At 41.2% G+C, this 21801-nt stretch overlaps 1 protein-coding gene across 2 annotated transcripts in view; it reads left to right on the forward strand.

The window, feature by feature from the left end:
- Nucleotides 1-1594: 1594 nt before the first annotated feature.
- Nucleotides 1595-21801, forward strand: part of kif26ab (kinesin family member 26Ab) — an 80972-nt gene continuing 60765 nt past the window's right edge. The window contains exons 1-2 of one of the 2 annotated variants that reach the window (XM_016672018.1): nt 1595-2047; nt 3532-3750. In XM_016672018.1, coding sequence (XP_016527504.1) covers nt 1913-2047; nt 3532-3750 — 354 coding nt within the window. In that variant the 5' untranslated portion in view covers nt 1595-1912. Of the gene's footprint in view, nt 2048-3061; nt 3337-3531; nt 3751-21801 lie in introns of those variants that run through there. The other variant, XM_007553040.1, reaches the window with a different exon arrangement.

The following is a 21801-nucleotide window of genomic DNA, read 5'->3' on the forward strand; positions in this document are numbered from 1 at the left end:
TTAAGAAAGAATCTTCTTCCACCACAAACCTGTATATTGGCCACCTGATGACAAAAAATGTTCCATGAATTTTAATAATAAATGAGAAAACATTACCCAGCAGCAGTGTTTTCTTAGGTCATATCTATTAGAAGTACTCGGATATCTCAGAATCACACAGGGATGAAGGATGTGAAATTCACATTGTTCTACTTAATGATGACCGGGTCTGTAACTTTAGTCATGATGGGTTTTCTCTCTCTCTCTCTCTCTCTCTCTCTCTCTCTCTCTCTCTCTCTCTCTGTCTCTCATATTTAAGGTTTAACTGACCATCTAAGGATTAAAGTTCAATGCTTTATTAGTGCCCTCTGGTGGTCAAATATTTACAACAGTAGGGACCAGGCCCATATTAAAAGTGATTCATAAAGGATGTTAAAGACTAGGACGAAGGTACAGAACAAATTGGAGCTTATTACCAAAAGTAAATAATCAGAATACCAGCGGATACATATAAAAACATTTAATTATAACAAGAGTTTGATTACTGTAATGACAATAAAGATGTTTCCACTGGACTCAATAGTGGCATTTTTGAAGGACATGTGCATCATCATTGTTGACCCTGGTGTCTCTCATCTTCCTTTTGACAGTACCATCAGGCTCTAAATAGGGTTTATGTCCAGTCAGTTTGCTGGTTGACTAAGCATGGTGATACAATGTTAAGCAAAGCAGGTGTTTGTACTTTTGGGCTTTGTGGGTAGATATTAAATCCGGCTGGAAAGAGAAGAAACTATGTCAATAAAGCTTCTCAGTGGGCTGGAGCATGGATAGTGGAACTAAGAAAACACAAGTACCAAAATAAGCAGATGACACGATACTGGCTGCAGTTATGCTCGTTGCATGTGCATCTTTATTTCCCTCATAATTTCCTTCTAGTAAACATACCATTAATATGGCTGGATACAGCACTCTGAGAAGTCTGCCGGACAATTGTCAAGTCAGCAGTATGCCAGTAAAAACAAATTTGAGTGTTAAAAATCGAATTCTATTGGATCTTCTTTAATATCTTTTAAAAGACAGACTTTGAGGTTTTCATTCCAAGTAATGTTAATCAAATTTGACAAAAATAAGTACTTGAGATTTAGCGCCTTGCATATAGAGACTCTTAAATTTATAACTGAACACAAGTTTCACATTTTTAATTGAATTTTTTGACAATAACTTAGAGTTGCACATGTAAGTACCTTTTCCAATAATAATATGTCACATTTTCTTCTATACAAGTCTAACTTTGAAGGCTTGTTAACCTGAAGACGACAAAAAGACAAATGTAGGCATTCTTGCGTTCCAGTGACACGTTGCAAGTAGATATAAGATAATTAACCTGAGGTGATTCCGTGTGTGTGTGTGTGTGTGCGTGTGTGTGTGTGTGTGTGTGTGCGTGTGTGTGTGGTTACAGGCAGGACTGCCTCTGTGTTTTACACCGTCGTGAGGGGGATGATCGTGCAGGTCATCACAGCCTGACAGGGGGGAGCTTACAGCGGAGAGAGAGGGCGGCTGAGTGAGAGAGGGAGAGTTGGGTGATGAGATGGAGAGGGGCAGGAGATCAGTGCGCAGCAGATGCACAAGGTGCTCCTTGTTCGCTCTCAGATCTGTAGCAGCATCAGTCACAGATTAGACATGAGCAACCTCGAAAAGTAGCCTCTTACGGTGGATACAAACCTGGTGGATTGTACTTGTCTTTCTCTTGGACTCCAGGTCACTGGAAACCCGGGAGGTTATTATTTTACGCACACGTGCTCAGCGCAGTTCCCTGGATGTTGGGATTAAAAAACCTCTCGGATCTTTTCTGGCACAATGAGACTCGTAAATTTAATGGATCTAAGCACCAAATAGGAGTAAAATCTATTTTCGGGCAGCGCTTGCAGCCGGCATGGCTTTACCAAACTCACCGGGCTCTCCCGAATCGGGGAAGCCCAGCCCCAACGTCATAGACCTGGGGACTATCTTTGTTGACTCGGACATCATATTTGGCTTCACAAGTCACCTGCTGAGGAGAAAAGCAAAGGTAAGAGCGACTCTTCGGGGATGAATAAACACTTGAGGAAATATGATGAGGGAAAACAGTTGGGATCCAGAAAAAACGATGCGCGCAGGAGCGCTCCTCTCCGGGATTCAAACGCATCTTGCAACGTCCCTTCTCTTTATCTCAGATTAATTCAAACTCTTCAATTATAATTTTTTTGTGGAATTCTAAATCTATTTTTTATTTTCATATACATAACCCAAAATTTATATAAATCTCTACAAAAATGCAACACTGTGGATAATGACATTTATCGAAAAGCAGAAGATGATTATCGTAAAACGTTCTGGGCATGTTTGTGTGAAACAGAGATTGTTATATTGCACATAATTCTCTCATCCGAATCTATAACGCCCTAAAGGTCTTGAGATTATCTCTATCTAACCTCAAAACTATTAGAGAAGATGTTTTCTGGCTTAAGTTGGAGTTTAGCATGGCATATAGTCTGTAATATGAAATGACACGTACAAAACTATGGACAGAGACAATTTAGAAACCCTTTTCAGGGGTGGCCACCGTGGCTGACATCACCCACATGAAATATTCAAAGTTTACTAATTAAATATTAAACCCATAGTGAAGCCCTTTAATTCAAGTCTGAGAAATGCCGTTTTGTTCTTTACCCAGACGATGGCGCCAGAGTCCCATTAACGACGCGCAGGGGCGATGCTCTTGGACTGAAAGTTGTTTAATTTTTTGTTAAACTAACTCCTTAGTTATATATATATATTTAAATGAAGTCATTGTTTTAGATTAATCATCTAAAGTTAATCTACTTGACCTAATTTCAGGATTATAAATTAGCATTTTAAATTTCCATATTTCCATTTAATGCGTAGAGCACCATGTCTACGTATTTATACGAGAATAATAAAAGAAACATCTTAAATAATTTAGCTGTCAAAAGAGCTTTTAAACTTTCTACTCTAGAATAATGAGACCCCACCCAGGGGCAGAAAGTTTGTTTCGCCCTCCCACTTCAGCAGGCTACACCGCCTCCTCTATTGATCTGCCAAAAAACTCCTGCGCTGCTTGCAAACTTATGGACAAGCTCACTTGTTACTTTGGCTGTGCAGCTCTTGCCAACGTGCAGTGTGATAGATGACAGTGAGTCTAATTTTCAGAGTAGCCTATGGCTCTGCCTCGCGTTTTTCACTTTGACTTTGACGAAAGATTCTCCTGAAGGTGTATACCTCGGATCTGGGAGAATGAGAACGTTTGAGGGCATTTTGGCTTCTGATGGAGAAGACCTCCACAGCCGCGTGTTCACTGTAAGTGTGTCACAATCGGGGTGAACTACTGACTACGTCTCAATTCTTGTTTAACCTGCATTTCTCTGTTCTGCGCACTCAAAAGGTGCTCTTGTTTACCTCTGTCACCTGTACGCACCTGACCCATGAACTGCTAACCTGATAAACTTCTTCTTCTTCTTCTTTTCTTTTTTTCTTTTAAATCTTGTGCTGAAGGTGGAGGGATGTCCCAGTGGAGAGTCCGCGGTGAGCCCCAGGAAAAGATTTCACTCCGCGGAGGAAGCGCGATGCAGCAGCCGTCCTCCACCTGAGGGCGCCGGGTCAGTTTCCATCACCGAGTCGGAGGAGAAAGGAGGCTTTTGCCAGCAGTGCCAAAGGAAGGTGTCGGAACTGAAGAAACAGGCGCAAACTCTGGCTGACCACAACTCCTTAAAGGTTAGTTTATATTCCCTCAGGCAAATCTCCCTTCCCCATTTAGTTCCCCCACCATATATTGGGGCAAGAAAGTACCCCATGTTGGTCCCATGGGGTTTTCTCAATCTGGTGGGGTCTAAGTAGACCCTGATTGTCTTCACTAAATACAACCTACATGGTAAAACCAATTGGACACCTTAAATTGTACAGTACATTTAGGACCCATGTGAGGTAGCTGGAATCCCAGTGTACCATACTGGTAAGAGATGGGCTCCCAATAGTTCTCACATGGGATGGTTCAGAGGCCACACAGTGGCCCCAGGTAATGTTTTGTAAACGTTCAATGGAGGACAACCTGTATCAGTCCTATATGTGTATTTCAAAGAGAGAATTGCTAGTCAGGAGTTTAAAGTACACTTTCAACATTTGGTCCATCCTGGATGGAAATATAACCTGTGGCAGCAAAACTAATCTGGCATTCTACATGGGTGTTGGCTGGCTGTTAAGAAACTGCATCTCAATTACACATCACTTGTGGGTGCCATATTAGTTCCAATTGTTTTAACCAGAATTTGTAACATGTGGACAATATCAGCGGGGAAGCATTTTTAGCCAATATCCTATAATATTGGCCCATATGTGAACATATGTGTGGAGAAGGTGGTTTTGGACTCCTGATTATTAATTCTCACTCTGAGTTGCTTCTTTGAAGATGTTTGTCTCCTTCATATGTTCTTGCCCTTGTTATTCACTGTGGGTTGAAGGACAATGAAGTTCCACTTGCTATTTTCTAACAGAACCTAGAAGACTCTCATCATTCTCTTGTGGCATTATTTATTGCTCTACTTGACTTCAAATGCTGGCCTTGGATGTGAAACTGGACGCTTTTGAGACATTTAAAGTGGCCCCCTTTGTTCGACCAAACAATGCTTATCTTTTTTTATGTCGCTGTTGGGTGTGGGGGGTACGGGGGGTGTCCACGGGCCTGAAACGACTGGGCCGCTCACGTTGGAGGCGAAGGAGGAAATTCAGTCCCAGTCAGCCTTCGATGTCCATTGAAAGTGTTCCTGTGCTGCTGCTCCCAAAATTCCCACCACTGTTAAATATAGGTTTTGCCCCCACTGTTGTGGCGGGCTGGGTTTGTCCTCTGGTCCGTGCTCCTTTGTTATAATTTTTTGTCATTAAAGGGGGGAGAATTTCAACATGAGATTGAGTTTCATCACTTTAGGGTTCACCTGTAATCCCACAGCACCTGTGGTTCAACCAGGAGCAGCTGTTCAAAAGGACAAGGGGACATTTCTCAACCACCTGGACTCCTTATGTGTGGTCTGTCCATTATGAGAAGTTCAGAGCACATCTGTATTCAGCTATCAGGTATATCCACTTCATATATCCATAAAGGCTTCACTTGAGTTCTGTCATCTGTCATTGGAACTGACCTCTTGTGTTTAGTGACAGACCCTCTGGCAGCACTTTGTGGTTCTCTCCAGGTGCTCTAAGAGGAAGAAAGAGATGAAGACCTCCTCTTTACCCACTATTTGCTCTTGTTGATGGCTAAATGAGGCCTTAATTCCAGGGTGGCAAGCAGTGATGGCTGGGTACTGTTGTTGTGCGGTGGCTGTGGTATGGCTTCCTCTAGGCGAAAGGATAAAAACCTCATTGTCTTTTGGAGGTTTGAGTAGCTCACCTGTTGGGCCTCATAGGATGGATGATTGGTTCCAAATTACTTCCTCCATGGAGGGTGTAAGGTCAGCGGGGTCACTCCAGGGGCCTGCTGGTGTGTCTGGGATCCTGCAATCTGCTTTGATTTGGACAGTGTTTGGGTCTGTCCTGGGAAAAACCAAGAGCGGAGACTGTTTACCCGAGGTCACACTTCCCCACCCTCCCAATCTGCCTGCAGACCTGCTTTTTTTTTTTCTTCTTAAGAGGAAGTCACTCAGTCCCCAGACATCCCCTCTCTCTGCATACTGTATTGTTTGAATACAGTAGTAGTATCAGGAGGACTAAAATTCAAGGAAGAGTGAATGTGCTTTTCAACATCAAGCCTGCTGGAGGGAAAGTTGACTTTTCACACACTCTGAAGCCTCCCAGACAGTTTTTTTTTGTATTTTCCTGTTTGGGTCTGGAGGAACGTGCTTACAGTATGTCCCACAAGAAAGCTGTGGAAGCGAGGGCCCCTCCCTTTGTGTCTGCAATTCAGCACAGCTTTGTCAAAAAGCCACCAGTTGTGTGAGGAAACAATGTGCAGGGGAAAATTAGTAACATGCAAAAGTATTCATATTAAAATTTATGCTTTGAATTATGCAATGATAAATCTACAAATTTCAACGTGTTCTACTGGTATTTCACATGACAGGCCAATGGAAAGTGGGGCTGTAAAATTTAAGTACAACAATACAAATTTATTTATTTATTTTTTTATAAAATCCAGGCCTAAATCCAATTGAGATCTGAATAGCTAGAGCTATTTTGCAGAGAAAAAAGATGCAAGTCTGGGGATGTGCACAGCTGGTATAGACATTCTTTGAAAACTTGCCACTGCAAAGGCAGAGCAAAACAGGATTCCTTAAAGCAGTGGTCCACAACTTCTAATTGGAATCCCCTGTTCTTGCACTGAAAAAAACATTTTTGGCCATCATCATCACCAAGAAGTGCTTACATGCACACTTGTGCAGACACAAAGATGCAGAGTTGCATAGGCTTATGCCTATGTGCACTTTGTGCTTGCACACATTTGGCACCAATACCAAAAATAACATTTCACTAATTAATCATTATTTTATTCGCAGTCCTACAATTCTTTCTTTCTTTCCTCCATGCTGGATGCCTTAACACGTTTCATGTTGTCCAGACATTAAATGCTTCTGTCTAAATGTAGGTGCCAACCCCCATACTTTATTGAATCAAGGGATTTCGCCTATTTGATTTGCATACCTAAAACTGTGATGATGAGTGATTCAGCCATTAGTGGTAGACTGTCTGTGTTCCTTAATTTGATTAATTTTAAACTGCTTCTTATGGCCGAACGCAGTGGCTAAGGGATGATTTTAGAAAAAGATTAGTGCTTAAAACTCCACATCAAAGAAACCACTAAGCTCCTTACTGTAATCAGAGGATCTGTCAACAATTGCTGCAAACTGATAGGAGTTTGACTGGAACCTCCGCCCACAAAGTCTCACTGCAGAGCGAAAATCTCTGACATGAAAGAATCCCGAATACGAAGTTAAGAGATACACTGGTATCCTGATTAGATGCAGGAAAAATAACCAAATTGTTTTCCCGTTGCAAACCTGCCATCTTCTCTGTGAGCTGTTTGCACAGGAGCAGAGGGAGGCCTAAATTAGTTAGTTCACAGACCTCTATAAATGCAACAAATCACCTGCTGCCAGGAAAGATTATTATTCCTCGCCTCGGGCCAGGTTGAAGCAAATCAGACCAGATAACGCACAAACATTTCTATCTTTCCTGTTTGAAAGGGATCACTTTAATTGCATTTGCGGAGCTCACCGAGAGATAACATTCAGCGAGAATGAAAGTCAGAAAGGTTGGATTTCTTTTTGACCAAAGGGACCTCTAAAATCTTAATTATTCTCTTGTTTGCTTAAGCTAAAGCTTGTTTGTTAAAACTAAAGTGGAAAAATACAGACATGCTTTTATTCAACAACATTTTGCTCTTAACATTTTACCTTATACAATTTGATATATTTTCCTCTGCAGCTCTGATTGAGTGTTAGAGAATCATTTTCCAGCTGGCACCTCGCCCTCAGTGTCAAGTCATTAGTTGCCTCTAAAAGGTTTTCATCCATTATTTGTTAAAGAACTGCATACCTACAGCATAATTCTACCACCACCATATTTTATAACAGGCATTGCGTCTTTAGGGTGATGCTAGTGTTAGCTTTCTACCATGTGTAATGTTTTGCATTAACTCAAATATTTCAACTTTGTTCTCATCTGGGTAGCACTTTCTTCTATGCATTTGTTGTGTCATTTATCGATTGTGACAAACTGAACTTCTTATGTCCTTTCTGTGTCCGTTCTTCCATAAAGGCCAAATATGGGAGGTTTGTGTCTAATAGTTTTGATTGTTCCACCTGAGATGAGGATCTCTGCAGCTTTTCCAGAGTTGCCAAATGCTTTTTGGCTTGGAATCTAAGTGAAATACTTTGAAAATGACAAAAAAATAAAACTTGACACAGTGTATGAATACTTTGTCAGCACAGTTACAGTGATATCAGTTCAGATCCTTTTAATGTCCAAGTAATAAGTCGGTGTATTATACACTTTATAGCTTCTTAATTGTCTTATATCATGTTTATACTGATTACAGAAACTTGGATGCATCAACATGATTCAGTGCTTTCTATTCTCTGAGCCAATGCTGGATTGGAGTTTGCTGCAATGCAGAAACTGCAGATTGCTTTTACTGGTACTGTAACAGTTCCTATTAAATATTGAGATTTATGAATATAGAAGCAACAGTAGACCTTGTGAGGTAAATTAGCATGCAGACGGATTAAAAGATAATGTCCTGCAGGCCTGCGAGGGGTTGAAGCTGTTGGAGGTTAAGGTCGGCCTCGCCTTTCCTGGGACCTTTGCACTGTGGAATCAGAAACCTTGACCATTAATCAGGCCACTGGAGACCATCTAGTGAATCTACAACCAAGTGGGATCCTGTACATGGAGAGAAAGTACACTACGGCTAATCATGTCTCGTATGTATGCACAAAGCGTCTCCGGCTCTTATGGATCGTGTACATCCATGTGACCACGAATGTGGCTGCACAAATTAATTTATACCATCAGTCGTCTTGCAGGTTTTTTTTTCCTACTTTGAATTAATGAATTATGGGAGGAATAATTTTCATAAATGACTCACTGGGATTCATGTTGGATTTGTTTCATTTTTGTTCCTCATTTGATCATCAGTCCGCTCAAATGTAAGTCATGTTGGTGTGTCTGTAGGTGTCTCAGATCAGGTTCCTGAAGCAGCAGAGAAGCTCGTGTTTGATGCATTTAGATTGCGTCAAAGCCGGCATGCCTTTCTTTTTTGCCCAAGGCAAAAATGCTCAGCTTTATTGGAATATTTCTTTAAAGATGACAGTGATGCGCGTGGACGCATGCGGATGTACAAGCAACTGCAATAAACATGGAAAAGTCAGCTCGATTTAACTGCGAGGTTTCTCATGCAGATTGTCGCTTCTTCCTCGATTGCTGACCTCTGTCCTTGCAATCAGTTGTCGTAAAACGTCTGGTAGATTAGCATTTGGGGCAGGGGGTTGCTGGAACAGGTGTGCTGTGCCAATTTCGCAGCAGGAGAGCAGGATGGAGTGACTGGCAGACAGATGGAAGGAAAGACTTTGAAGAGCCCTCCCGGTTGTGAAACTTGAGATAACGTAGAGTTAAAACAGTCCATGGCCATATTGTTCTGTGCACCTTTAAACACCTGAGCCCCAGAGGCTCTCTGTCATATTTGTGTGTGTGTGTGAGCGTGTGTGTGTGTGCTCAGCAGCCTGTTTCACTGCAAAGAGTCAGGGAGGAGATGAGAAACGATACAGGAGAAGAGAGGAGATGAGCTGTGCTCCCGCTTCATCCCTGCATGCAGTGTGACTTCTGCTTTATGGCATGTGGCTATATTAAACTGTAGAGCAATAATCTGGTGTCAAGTGGTGCAGAGACCACAGACATCAGTCATGGTGCTACTGTGCAGCACTGTATGTTTGAGCAGTAGCAGCATGCAGTCGTTTTAGGCCAATTTACTGCTCTCTGTAGTAGATGTTTATACATTCTCTTTCAAGCGAACGGATAGATTTTAGTGTCAAAGAATCACTTTTCTGTATCAGTGAAGCCTTCTTTTTAAAGGTCAAAATCTGATTTCTGCATGTGATCAGAGATTCTGGAAAAATTATTGGTTAATAAATTACTTTTATCCATTTTTTTTGTGTATTACCTACAGATAAAAGTTTAACTTATGTCCCTAAGCTGTTCATCTTTTTGATAGTAAAGCATAACTGGCATTTTATAAGAAATTTTAATTTAAAATTAATCAACATAATTACTTTTCATGCCACAACAAAGTACTGCGCTTTCAGTATCTCAGCAATGGGAAGTGTTTCTGCATTTAACACACTTAAGTATTACTGTAAATTAAAAAAAAACTTAGATTGATCAGATCAAATTCACTTCTAATGACTTTTTTTTGACAACCAGAATCAACAAAAGTCTTCATCTATTAATAAATCTTAACCTGCCGTTCATTTTTTTTCTTTTCTTCCAAACACTCCAGGTTAACCATGCTCTTTAAATAGTGGAACAACTGTGTCAGTAGTTATGTGCAGTGCAGTGAGTTTCTCATTCACTTCCTGCTTGCAGATTTTCACAGCTGGCTCTGCTTTCGAAGCACTTTCACCAGCCACCAGCCTCATTTTCTAACCTCCGGGTGACTCCGGAGTGACGGTCAAATCTTCACTGTGTCCGCTGCAGCTTCATTCTACATCTTTCATTTACCGAACGGGGAAAGTGAATCAGCCCCAGTTGTTGCTCGCTAGTCCACTACTTATTGCAATTGCAAGGAGCAAATTGCCAAGTTAGTGCTGGTAATGGGTTCAGGCTGTGCAGTTGCAGGAGGCTGATGGGTTTTGGTTTGAAAGAGAGCGAGGCCGATGCTCATCCCCATTCGTCAGGAATCGGCCGGAATGCAACACCTGGAGTCACTGCCACTCTTTCCGCCTACGCTGCACTTCAGGCTGCTCAGATGAGCGGCTCCACTGCAGACAGGATGAAACAGGAGCTGACACACAAACACACAACAAGACCCACATTCACAGGTTTATCAGGATGCATCGTTTTCGGGCCATCTGGTTGTTGCTGTTGTGTCTTTGGTGCTGTAATGTTTGCAGAGTTACCTGCCAAAGAGAGCATAGCTATTCTTAAACGTGGATATTCACACCTTCAGAGGTTGAATAGGTTGCAGTGGCTTATTTATTATTGAAATAAAATGAAATAAATAAAGCGAATACTTCAGTTCAGTAGTTTTCAAGACATCTTACATGAGTTCTTCAAATGTGCATTGGTGAAATTTTCTAGTCTTGATTTAAATGATCAAGTTGATTAAAGTCTTGAAATGTCAGGCATTCAAATTCATACATCTATGCCCATATATCACATGTTGTACTTGCCCGTGTGGAATGCACACAATACCTATGGGGGTCATTGGAGAAATACAAACAGAACATACAATTTCTGCAATTTTGCAGACTGCTACTCGCTAAATGTTTGACAAGGTTTGTGAAAATCAATTGCATGCTTCTCTTTACTTAGGCTGGATGGTCATTTTTAAAGTTTGAATGTTGAACACATGAACATGCTTTGATCTCAGACTGAATTCCTCAAGGGCCAGAGTCCTGCAACTTTTAGATGTGTCCCTTGTCCTGCACACTTGAATTAATTGGTGAAACTGCCTCACTAGCATGCTGTCTAGCTCCACAGAGCTCTGCTAATGAGCTAATATTGGAGCAAGGTGTGCTGAAGCAGAGAGACATCGAAAAGTTGCCCTTAAGGACTGGAGTTTGAGGCCACTGAAAGCCATTCTATTTTTGACTGCAACGGTTTATCCAGAAGGTGAACCTCTGTGCCCAGGCGAAAATCGTTTGCCGTCGGTTTGCAACATTTTCAGCTAAATCCATCATATCTTTAATTCTGTCGGCTTTCCTTTCCCTGCTGAAGAAACAGATTGGAAGTTGTTATGCTGGACGTTGAATTTGAAGTGTTTATCCATTGCTTTTTTTCAATCCTGCTAAAAATAATCGTGTGATAATTATTGTTACTGATTCATTTACATTATCTTTTGATCATGGATCTGAGTTTGTTCCTCTACGTTTATTCTGGTTCATTCTTACATAACTGGTAGGTAATGCTCCTTGTTCTGCTGCAGTAGTCTCCAGCACCTCTCTGTTCTCTCACTGTCTTCCACTCTCTGTGTGTTTGAAGAATCATTATTGTACATAACAACCTTCGCCCAAAAGAGTTTGCTGCTGTTTGGCAAAGGATTACAAGTTACAAAGAGCCAGACTGAAATGAACAATGAAGCCGAAGCGCAGACTGAGAGGGCGATGTGTTACAGCACTGCACAGATCTACAGAGCATGAGAACAGAGCGGCAGAGGCAGAAATGTCAGTGAACAAAGAACACAAATGAAACAAGATGTGCAGCCATTGGAAAAATGCATCAGCCTGACTTTGTGGATCTAAATATGCAACAGTAAAAGTCTGAAGTCTGAATGAGTGTTTGCTTCTTGCTGTCTTGGATCTCTCAGCGTTCAGCGCTATATGTCACACTGGAGTGAGACGCGCACAATCCGGGCGGTTTGCAGTCCATTATCGAGTCTGATTTAGAGAATTGGAGAGACATTGTTGTTGAGATAAATTTTCAACATGGTGCGCAGACACCGATGGGCTGGAGGTAATCTCCTACTGGCTCCATAAAATGTGCTCAATTGACAGCAGGCCTTGTGGTAGCAGACAAATCGCCTGGCTTATAGCGATGTGCTGAAAGAGAATGCCAGCGTTGTGCATCGTTGCCAAGATGGATATGCAGACAGCAAACTCTGAGCTGTCTGGGCGTGGCTCCCATGTTCAGGGCAAACAGGGGTTTAGCAGAGTGTGATCCCGAGTTGGAGCTGACTTAGCCTTGTTTGTTTTATTCCTTTGACAGAATCAATAAAGAAATTACAAGTCATCTGTCAGTTCAGAAGGTTGCCAGCATTTGGCAACATGTACTTTCAGAAATAACCAGTCAGGCAAGCCTTTTTGGTATTTGCTTCTATAGAGGTGCTTTATGTAATAACTACTTATTACAAGAAACACAACAAGCCAACTTTAGCTCTTCTGAAGCCTTAACTGTTTTTACAAAATGTTTGTGCAAGATAAAATTATACATTCAATTTTTGAAATAAAGCTAAAAAGAATAACAACATATCTCATTTCCTTTTTAAATTTCTTCCCAGGATCTAGATAATAGACTATTTCCGAAAGATAATTTCAGAATAAATAGCAATGGTGTCCAACCCCATATTTGTCTGAAAAAAAGCTCTAATTTAATTGTCAGATGTGATAAGATATGACATAATTCATTTATTTATACGTTTAAAGGAGCCTAAAGAAGCATTTCTACTGTGGAAGTCATTTATATAAGAATCAGAGGTGACGTCACACTGTGTGAGAGGGAGAGCAGTGGTACACAGCTCTGTACTTAATATTTCCCATTTATTTTAATACTAAGAAATGGGGGCTGGGCTCAGGTTCATCATCCATTGCAGAGTTTAGAGACGAGCCGCCACTCCACCAGAACCAGGAGACCCCGAGAAAGACCCAGACCATGGTGGAGGGACTTTACTTTAAATTTAGCCTGGACCTGGGAGAGGGATGTCTAGACCTTTGGACAAGCTAAAGACCAGGAAAGAATGTATGGATGCACATGAATATTTCTTTTTATTGCCTAAAGAACCTTTTACACACCAACAGAAGCACATTGTGGTTGCGGTTTGCGGCCGCTGTGTAAGTGCATCCGTTTGCTTTCACATCATATTTCTCCATTTGTGTCTGTTAGGAGGCACACCAGCATCTTCCGGTGATTCTATTTGTGTAATAGCTGATGGATTCTGTGTTATGATTGGTAAACAGGTAGCGTTAACTCATCTCCCTGGACTTCCTACCTAAGCTTTGGGCTATTTTTTATCATCAGCGGCTTCATTCTGATACGTATATATAGTGCCCCATAAATCCTGGCGAGGTGTGAAAATGCCAGTCAAAGTTCACATTGCTCATGTTCATTTCATGCTTGAGCATCCAGCTCCGCGAGCGAGGGTGACTGCGTGTATTGATGATGTGCGGATGTGCGTGTAAGCACCAGAGAGAAAAGAAAGATGAAGCTCGCTCAAAGTCCCTCCATCTTTTCCACTTTGCAGCAGGAGTCATCCATCTCTCTGGTCGTAACTGCTACCAATTTATGATTGCATTATTACAGTCAGGCTTTTGTCCTCATTGTGACACACGGACACATATCTGGTGGTGACCTGTTTGCTGGAGATTGTGGCTGAACGTTACTTTTATGTTTGTGAAGCTCAGATGGTTTTGCTAGTTATTAGATTTTTACTTTCTAAGCTTTCAAGGACATGGAAATAAATTACATTTCAATCCCCTTTATGGAAATACCCTACATTCTAGATTTGCTCCAAATCATTACGACGCATTGCTTTAGAAAGGAAAGCTGTTTGTCCACCTAGCATTTTTCTTTCAGCCTTAAATGGCCTGACATAATAATTTGTCTGCTGACATTTGAAAGGAAATGGAATAGCCCTGCATTCTGCAAAATGGCAGCCAAGTTGGTTTTATTTCCATAAAAAAAAATATATGTTGTTGAATTTCTCAACAGGCAGAGCACTGAAAAGGTCATCTGCAACTGTATGGATTTTCATAATGGATTTTTTTTTTGAAGAAAAACTCAATAAAGATACAGTAGGTGTGTTCTTTTCTGAGATTGGCACCTGAGGTTCTTCGAAGCAGTTCAACAAACTTCTGTACTTCTAGGAAATAGAGTATCCAAAGGGTACTTTTTGCCTCTTAAAAAGCTTCTGTTAATAAAACAACGCTGCGGTGAGCAGGGAGATGTCAGAAGATGGTGAAACATTTTCCAGTGCAAATGTTGAAATGTTTTTCTTGCAGTAGAATACTTTCATTAGAGCCAAATTCACCACACATTTCTACAACAATATGCAGGTCGGTAGGCAATTTGGGATTAAGTGCCTTGCCCAGGGTCACATCAACAGGAGGAAGCTGGAATCGAACCTACAACCTTATGATTGCAAAACAACTGCTCTACCACTGCGGCAGTCACCCCATGTGAAGGCTAATGTTATCGTATAGCACATAAACACTAGTTAATATTGGTTTATTTGGCAGATTTTTTAAAAACAACTGGTTGACAAAAATGCAACCAAAAAGATATTCAAAGTAAAATGGTGTTTGCAGTTTGAATCTGGTTTCCTATTATTCTTTCACAGAAACAACAAAAGCTGTTTTTAAGACTCCCGGGAAGATTCCAAATGAAACTGCTCACTTCGCCAAATATTTTGTTGCCTTTCGCTGCATGTCTGCAACGACTTGGACCAAGAGTTACTGATGTTCCTAAAAACAGCCACACATGGATAATTAGATTTATATTCAAATAGCAGAGCTTTACTGCCTTGAAAAATGTTGACATCTTGAGATGGTCATGACTCCCAGCTGATGCTTGCTGAAGTAAACCTTCCATCTCCTCTCTTTTATGATCGGCCTCCCATTAATAGACACGTCCTTTATGCTTCCCCTCTTGTTGTCGCCGTTCTGTTTTATGATGTCACTCTCTTTGGTGGAGAGCTCTGGGCTGCTTTATCTCCTTCATGTGTGCCGAGCACTTAAACTTAAACCTTTCTGTTTACGAGTCCCAAACTGCCTCTTCCCGTCTCTCTGCGTTTCCTGCTCACCTCAGCATCGCCTGTAAAAGATGAGGCATCCTGCTTGTTCAGGGAACTTTGTGGTGCAGACCCCCCCAGCGTAGCGAGCAGCTCCCCTGCTGAGAGTGACATCAAGCTCGCAGAATTTCCTGTGAAGAGTGTGGGCTGTTATGTGGCTCCCCACGTTTATTCTTGTCCAAATACCTTTTTTTTAATTTTTATTTAAGTTAGGAAAGTCAAGATTTTTTGTGTGTTTTGAGTTGTTAAAGATTAGGCATTTGTTAGTGTTTAATAATCTGATACCACTATAACCAGAGTTGCTTCAGTAAAGATTTTCTTTTTTCATTGTTGGGAAAAAAGCTTGTGTCTTTTTTGTGTTCTTTTGATGGATGATCGTCTCCTATATCAGTCATTTAAAAATGCCTTAATAGGCATCAAGTACTAATATTTGGGGATTCTGACATCCCTACTTTTAGTAAAATGTTTGTTTGGTGGATGAATCTAGTAAAGTTAGGTTGTCTCAATATTTAACTTTCATTTCGAGTTGGTTTTTAGTTAGAGTTTTATACCTTCTTTGTACCATCTTTAAGGTTTTGCATTTTCGGTTTGCAGTTAATCTTTGAAACAGGCTTCAGGGGTCCGAAGTAATTCTTGTCTCGGTGACGTCTAAATCAAAATGACAGATCGTAACTGTTGTTTACTGCTCTAAATTTATGCATCAAACGAAAACATCACTGGAATGCCTCTGAACATGTCTGTGCAACACGGAAATGCTGTCCCTCAACAGATTCCTGGCACTAAAGGGGTGGAAGTTCCTGGGAAGCACACCTGCGCTTGTGAATCTGATGAATTCCTGCCACGTTTTAGTGGTGAGAACAGGAACTGATGCTGTGATGCTCACACTTATGATATTTCACTCTTATTAACATAGTTAAAATGTTGATTTAGAAGTGTTTTTTTTTCTTTTTTTACAAAATACGTGGCATCTGATATATTTTTTTAAAGGTAAATGTTTAATATATCATGTTTATAGATTAATTTATGCAAAAATCACAATTTTGCAGCTTTTTAATAATTACATTTATGGTGGCCAAAAATGCAAGTTGAATGTACTGCTTGACTTGAAACTAATATGGGTTCTTCAAACACATGTGCGGTTTCACTGTTTTTAAAGCAATTTCACATTTAAGCAATATGCAGACAGACAGTTTTCTCCTGAAATGATCCACTTCGTCAAGATCTTAAATGTAACTCGTGTTACATTTAACTTTATGGCATGACATGGAGGCGATCGCAAGGAATGATGGTGATCTTCATGCACTAATTGGTGAAGCCCATATACTGTACTAGATTTTCTACCACACTTTACTTTTTCCTTCCACTTAACTTTCGATTTATATGCCAGGACACAGAACCCTGTCTGTTCTGTAGCATCTCCTTGTCGATCTTTGTCAGTAGTCTCTCCTTCATTGTGTCAGTCACATCAGGGATAATATTTCATATTAAAAACCTTTTCTGTTGTCTTATGATATTTTAAAGAAATACAATTATCAAAATGACCTGAAATATTTTGTAATATATCAGCATATTATTGAAATTTATCTACTTGAGTTGAACAGCTAAACTTTTCAATGATGTTGTTACATCACTGTGATGCACCTGCGTCTCCAGTGACGTGTGACTTTCAGACACAAATAGGTAAACACATTTCTGCTCAGATGTGTCCTAACATTTCCGCTGGCCTTGTGAACCAAAGTCACACGGTCATTACCATGTCCACGTTACCCCCTTCCTTCCCCTTTGGTCCAAGGCTGACCCCTCGGCGCTCCCTCGCCCCATGCTGGGCCTTTATGTCTTCATCTCTTTGTGAGAGCAGAGCTGTTTTGGCTGCGCAGTCCAGCCGAGGGCTGAATGCTGGACACACTTGAACTCCCACAGATGCAGACACCACAGACCAGGTTTGAACTGAATTTGACCCATCTGATGTGTTCGCCTGTGTGTCTGTCTCTTTTGTGTGCTCGGCACGCAAACATTTGCACAACTTAAAAACTAATTGCGCGTTCCTGACAGAAGGTGATTCCCACACTAGATTGTAATATAAAAAGTAATTCCCATTCTAATTGTTAGGCCAGAGGGTGTCATAAAAGCAATAAAGCAGCTTTTAAAAGTCATGCTATGGTGCTATTTGGATGGAGAGCTGAAGACCCCTGCAGCAGTGGAACAATGCTTAATTAGCTCATAAACAAAGGCTAGCGGGGGATCAAAAAGGGCAATCAAAGTTTCTCACTCCTTTGAAATTCTCACACCGTCTACAAAGCCATCTCTAATGGCTCCGTCACCCTGGTTGTTGTGTCTTACTGCGGTGCGCTTCCTGACAACATAAAAGACGCAGATTTCAAAAAGAGCTATGGACAGGAGATCCAAGCTGGGAACCACTCCCCTCTCCAGCCTTCCTCTCTCTCTCTGCGAGACGTTTATCCTCTGCTTACCCTTCAAGTTTGATGTTTGGGTCCCCCCAGCGAACGCCGCTGCTTAAATCTTTCCTGTCTCAGTCTTGTGTCCGTGACTGAGGCAGTTTGTTTTGGACAATGGACCGCGACAAGCTTTTGAAAGCTTGTCTGGACGACAGGTGTCCATCAGGTGTGTGTGTGTGTGCATATGCTCCTCTGTGGTGTTTTTGGAACACATTGTTGTATTATGTTTTTTTTTAATGCCTGGACACAAGCCTCTTTAAAGAAAACAGACACGAGGACAGCATGGCAGCAGGTCGGAGGCAATCTCTGCTTGTTTGTGCGACTATGTTATCATCTCCTGTTTCCTGTCAAAACAGGAAAGGACAGGGGCGAAAATGGAGGAGTAGGAAAGTGCTGCCTTGATGTATGTTGGCTGGAGGTCCAGCTCTGGCTGACGGTGACCCTCCCAGTCAGGAAAAACAGACCTGTTCTGGGTGTAACCCACAGTGGGATACTTCACGGCGTTATTTTTATCACTTTCATAAAGCGCGGCAGGGGGATGCCTTTCCCAGCTGTTGACACAGGTTTGGGTAATTTTTGTCCCTAAAACGGTGCAGGAGATCTGAGAGCCATCCCATCTGGCCGTGTCCCGTTGGCTGGCAGCCTCACATGTCTCTGTTTAGGAAGGGAAATCCTTTTTGGCGTGATGTTAATCATAAAAGCGAGACACTCCTTCTCTCTGGGTGATCTCTAGACCTCAATCACAATACCTTTTCCGTCAGGCCGGAGGTGTCAAATGATTTTATCCATCCATCACACACGTTCTGTAGATCTTTACAAAGGCTAGCTCTATTCCGCTGCAGGCACGGAATAGAGCTGCAAAAATCTTTGTTTTAGAGTGCAGCTTTGAGGAAATTCTGATCAGTGGAGAGCTACGAGAGCGCTGATGAAATATCAGGTAAGAAAAACAAGTAAGGCAAAAAAAGGACAAGACCTTGTCACTTCACATTAGGTGTTATTCAAAGTCATTACTATTTTAGAGCTGCTCTTATAGTTTGAAATCCTCTAATAGAGATGCTAGAGAAAGTGTCTGAGGTATCGTCTTTATGGCGCCCAAGCACTTCCCTTCCTCCACTCCTTACTGCAGACAGCTGGTCAGCTGGCTGAAATACGGCTTTTACACGTTACAGTTGAATACAAATTAGCCAAACTGGGCTGGCTTTGAAAAGATTTCAGTTATCAAATAACACAATCATAAAGTGGAAACTAAAGGAGTTTCATTCATCACTCTTATTTTGTTAACATTGTTTTAAAACTACGGTTGTTTTGTGTTAACGTCTCGTAGAGTATTATCTCAAAGTTAGGGCGATGTGTGCATTTATACCTCTAATGCCTCATTATGCATATACAACACATATGTTCAGATGCAATATTGGAGTTCTTTGCTGCCACCTAGTGGTGCGCTTCATTCAGATTATTTACAGTTTAGCTAATTTGTATTAGCTAAACTGTCCTCCTACATGTCCTTTGTTCAAATGACCAGTTTGTGTACATTTGTGAATCTGTTGGATAATAATGTGTTATGCATTTGATAAAAGATTCAGGGAGTAAAGAGTTAAGCAATCAACGGCAGCCTAGCTGCTTAGCAGAAAGCCCAACTAATTGCCCAGCAATAAAGAGAAGAAAGAGGAAAAAGGAGCTGGTGGCCTTTATTCACAACAATCAGAAAAAAAACTAACAGAGCGAGATCCCAAGGTCAGGCAGGGCCACTTTTACTTCACTTAGTGCATGCTTACTCTAATTTAGTGATTTGTTGTATCAACTTCTAATTAAATTAAATAATACGGCAAACATTCATACAAATTAGAAGAAACCCGGACAATGAGAGCTCTTACAGAGTTATTACAGATGTTTCTTTTAGGGGTGGAAAGGCTCTTTTATAGCAGTCTATGTTGCTGCAGATCTGAACTAACCTCTGACTGAAGCCTGTTTGCACCCGCTGCGGCACTACTACTCATTACATACTAATTGCCAAGTTTTCAGCTGATCCCTGTAACTAATCAGAATAAGGTAAATGTCCAACCTGTCCACAAGGACACATGCAGTGATCTCAGATGTTCATCTAACACAGGCCTGAGTGACCACAACAATATCCTGGATAAGAAAAAGATTTTTCCTGACCGTTTCCTGTTGTTTGTGACATTTTTTTTTCATGGTTTGATTTGATGAACAAGAAACTATACGGTAAACACCAGCAGGAGCTCCTTTGGCGTGTAGTTTCCAGATTGGCAGCGGGGGACCTGATCTTCTCTCCATGACCCAGATTAAGACGTGTGTTCTCTCTGTCTAAGGTCAACACCATCAGCGCGGAGGTCGGAGTTCAATTGTCTTTCTTGACGGGGCTTTAGTTGGGGTTCTCGATCTCCAGCAGAAGGCCACATCTGGGCTGACCCCTGTGAGTTGTGAAATTAGCTGCCCTTCGACCCCTTCGCTCCAACAATCAAACCCTGAGCACGGTGAGGGCGTGCTTCTGCATCCCCCGATCTGCTTCACATCTGACTTTGTGAATGTGTGTCTGAAAAAAGTATGGATGTAGCATGTTATTCAGTCTCGCATGAAGTCATTAGTTGTAAGAAGAAACTCATGAGAGGCAAGGAGATGAGTCTGCATCCTAAACTTGATACCTTTAGGTTTGTGTCCCTGTCTTAGTCTCATAAGTCTCTGTCTTCTATGGTTGTTTGCTCAAACCTTTGTTTAATTCTATTATATGCGGTAATAAGTGTCATTCATGAATACAGCAACAGACCGACTCATATAAATACTGTTGTAATATTCAACAAAATATACAAATCACATTCCAGATTGAAAGCTTTCACGTTGTTTGACACCTTCTGTCATTATATTGCCTCTTCTTGTGCCGTCCAGCTGTTAACAAGCTGCAGTCTCAGGATTACATGTCTTCCCATCAATCTGAATTCCTCCACTTTTTCTGAGATCTGTTGTTCCGACAATTTAGGAGAGCAGAGCAGACAGAAAGCGCTAACTTCAGGGTTTCCCATGTCGGTGCCTCTGACATACACACATGAAAAAGTATTCACAAAGCATGGATGTCATTTTACAACCACAAACTTTTGCATTTTTTTTGAATTTGTGTTTGATTTATCTATCCTATACAAGTCACACAGACTTTTCAGGGCTGGGACTTAGAAGTTAAATTCTCCTTGGTCAGAATAGAAAAAGAGCATTTTAAACATCAAGTTTTATGTGCCGACAGAGATTTATAATTGGATTTAGGTCTGAACTTTGACTAGACCATCATTGTGCTACGATATAAACATTCCGTTGTATCTCTGGCTGCATGTTTTTGAAGATCTCCTGCTGGAAGGTGAACATCCATCTCAGCCTCAAGTCTTATCTAGTGTAGGTTTCTTTATTCCTCTAAAGAAATATATCACCACAGCATGACACTGCCACCACCCGTTCTTATCACCACATGTTGCAAAGTGCCACACTTAGTATTTTGCATGTAAAAAGTTAAAGTTCAATCTAATGGAACAATAGCAGCTTCTTGCACGTTTACTGCCCTGCACTGATTGTGATGAACTCTAGTCATTTCTTGTGACTTTCTTCTTCGCTCTCTTCCCTAAATGGACATGTTTATTAACAGATTCTCAAATCGGAGCTGTTGATCTTTGCAGCTCCTTCAAAGATCAATTTAGAGTGATGTACTAACAGGCATGTTATTGGATTGTGGAGAGAAGCCAAAGTTCCTGGAGAAAACCAACACATGCACACGGCTCTGCATAAAATGATTCTGACTGAGGTTTAAACCCAGGATTCCTCTGCTGGCAGGCAGCATTGATGATAACTGCTGCGCCAGGCAACCCTTTCGAATGATTTCATTACTAAAATCAAATGAAATACAAAATAAAATTAATTTTAATCATATTCTTTGAACATACTTTGAGGTATAGAGGAGATAACTGCAGAGAGCGACACCAAATCCATGGAAAACTACGTCTGAATTAGCATATTTAAATTTTTTGGTGAAAATGTTTAAGGAGCTTCGAGTTGTAGTCCACAACGTTGTTTTGCAGGATGCTATTGTTCCTAAAACACAAAGTGGAA

This window comes from Poecilia formosa, unplaced genomic scaffold, assembly GCF_000485575.1.
Source record: "Poecilia formosa unplaced genomic scaffold, Poecilia_formosa-5.1.2 Scaffold54, whole genome shotgun sequence".
Lineage (NCBI taxonomy): Eukaryota > Metazoa > Chordata > Actinopteri > Cyprinodontiformes > Poeciliidae > Poecilia > Poecilia formosa.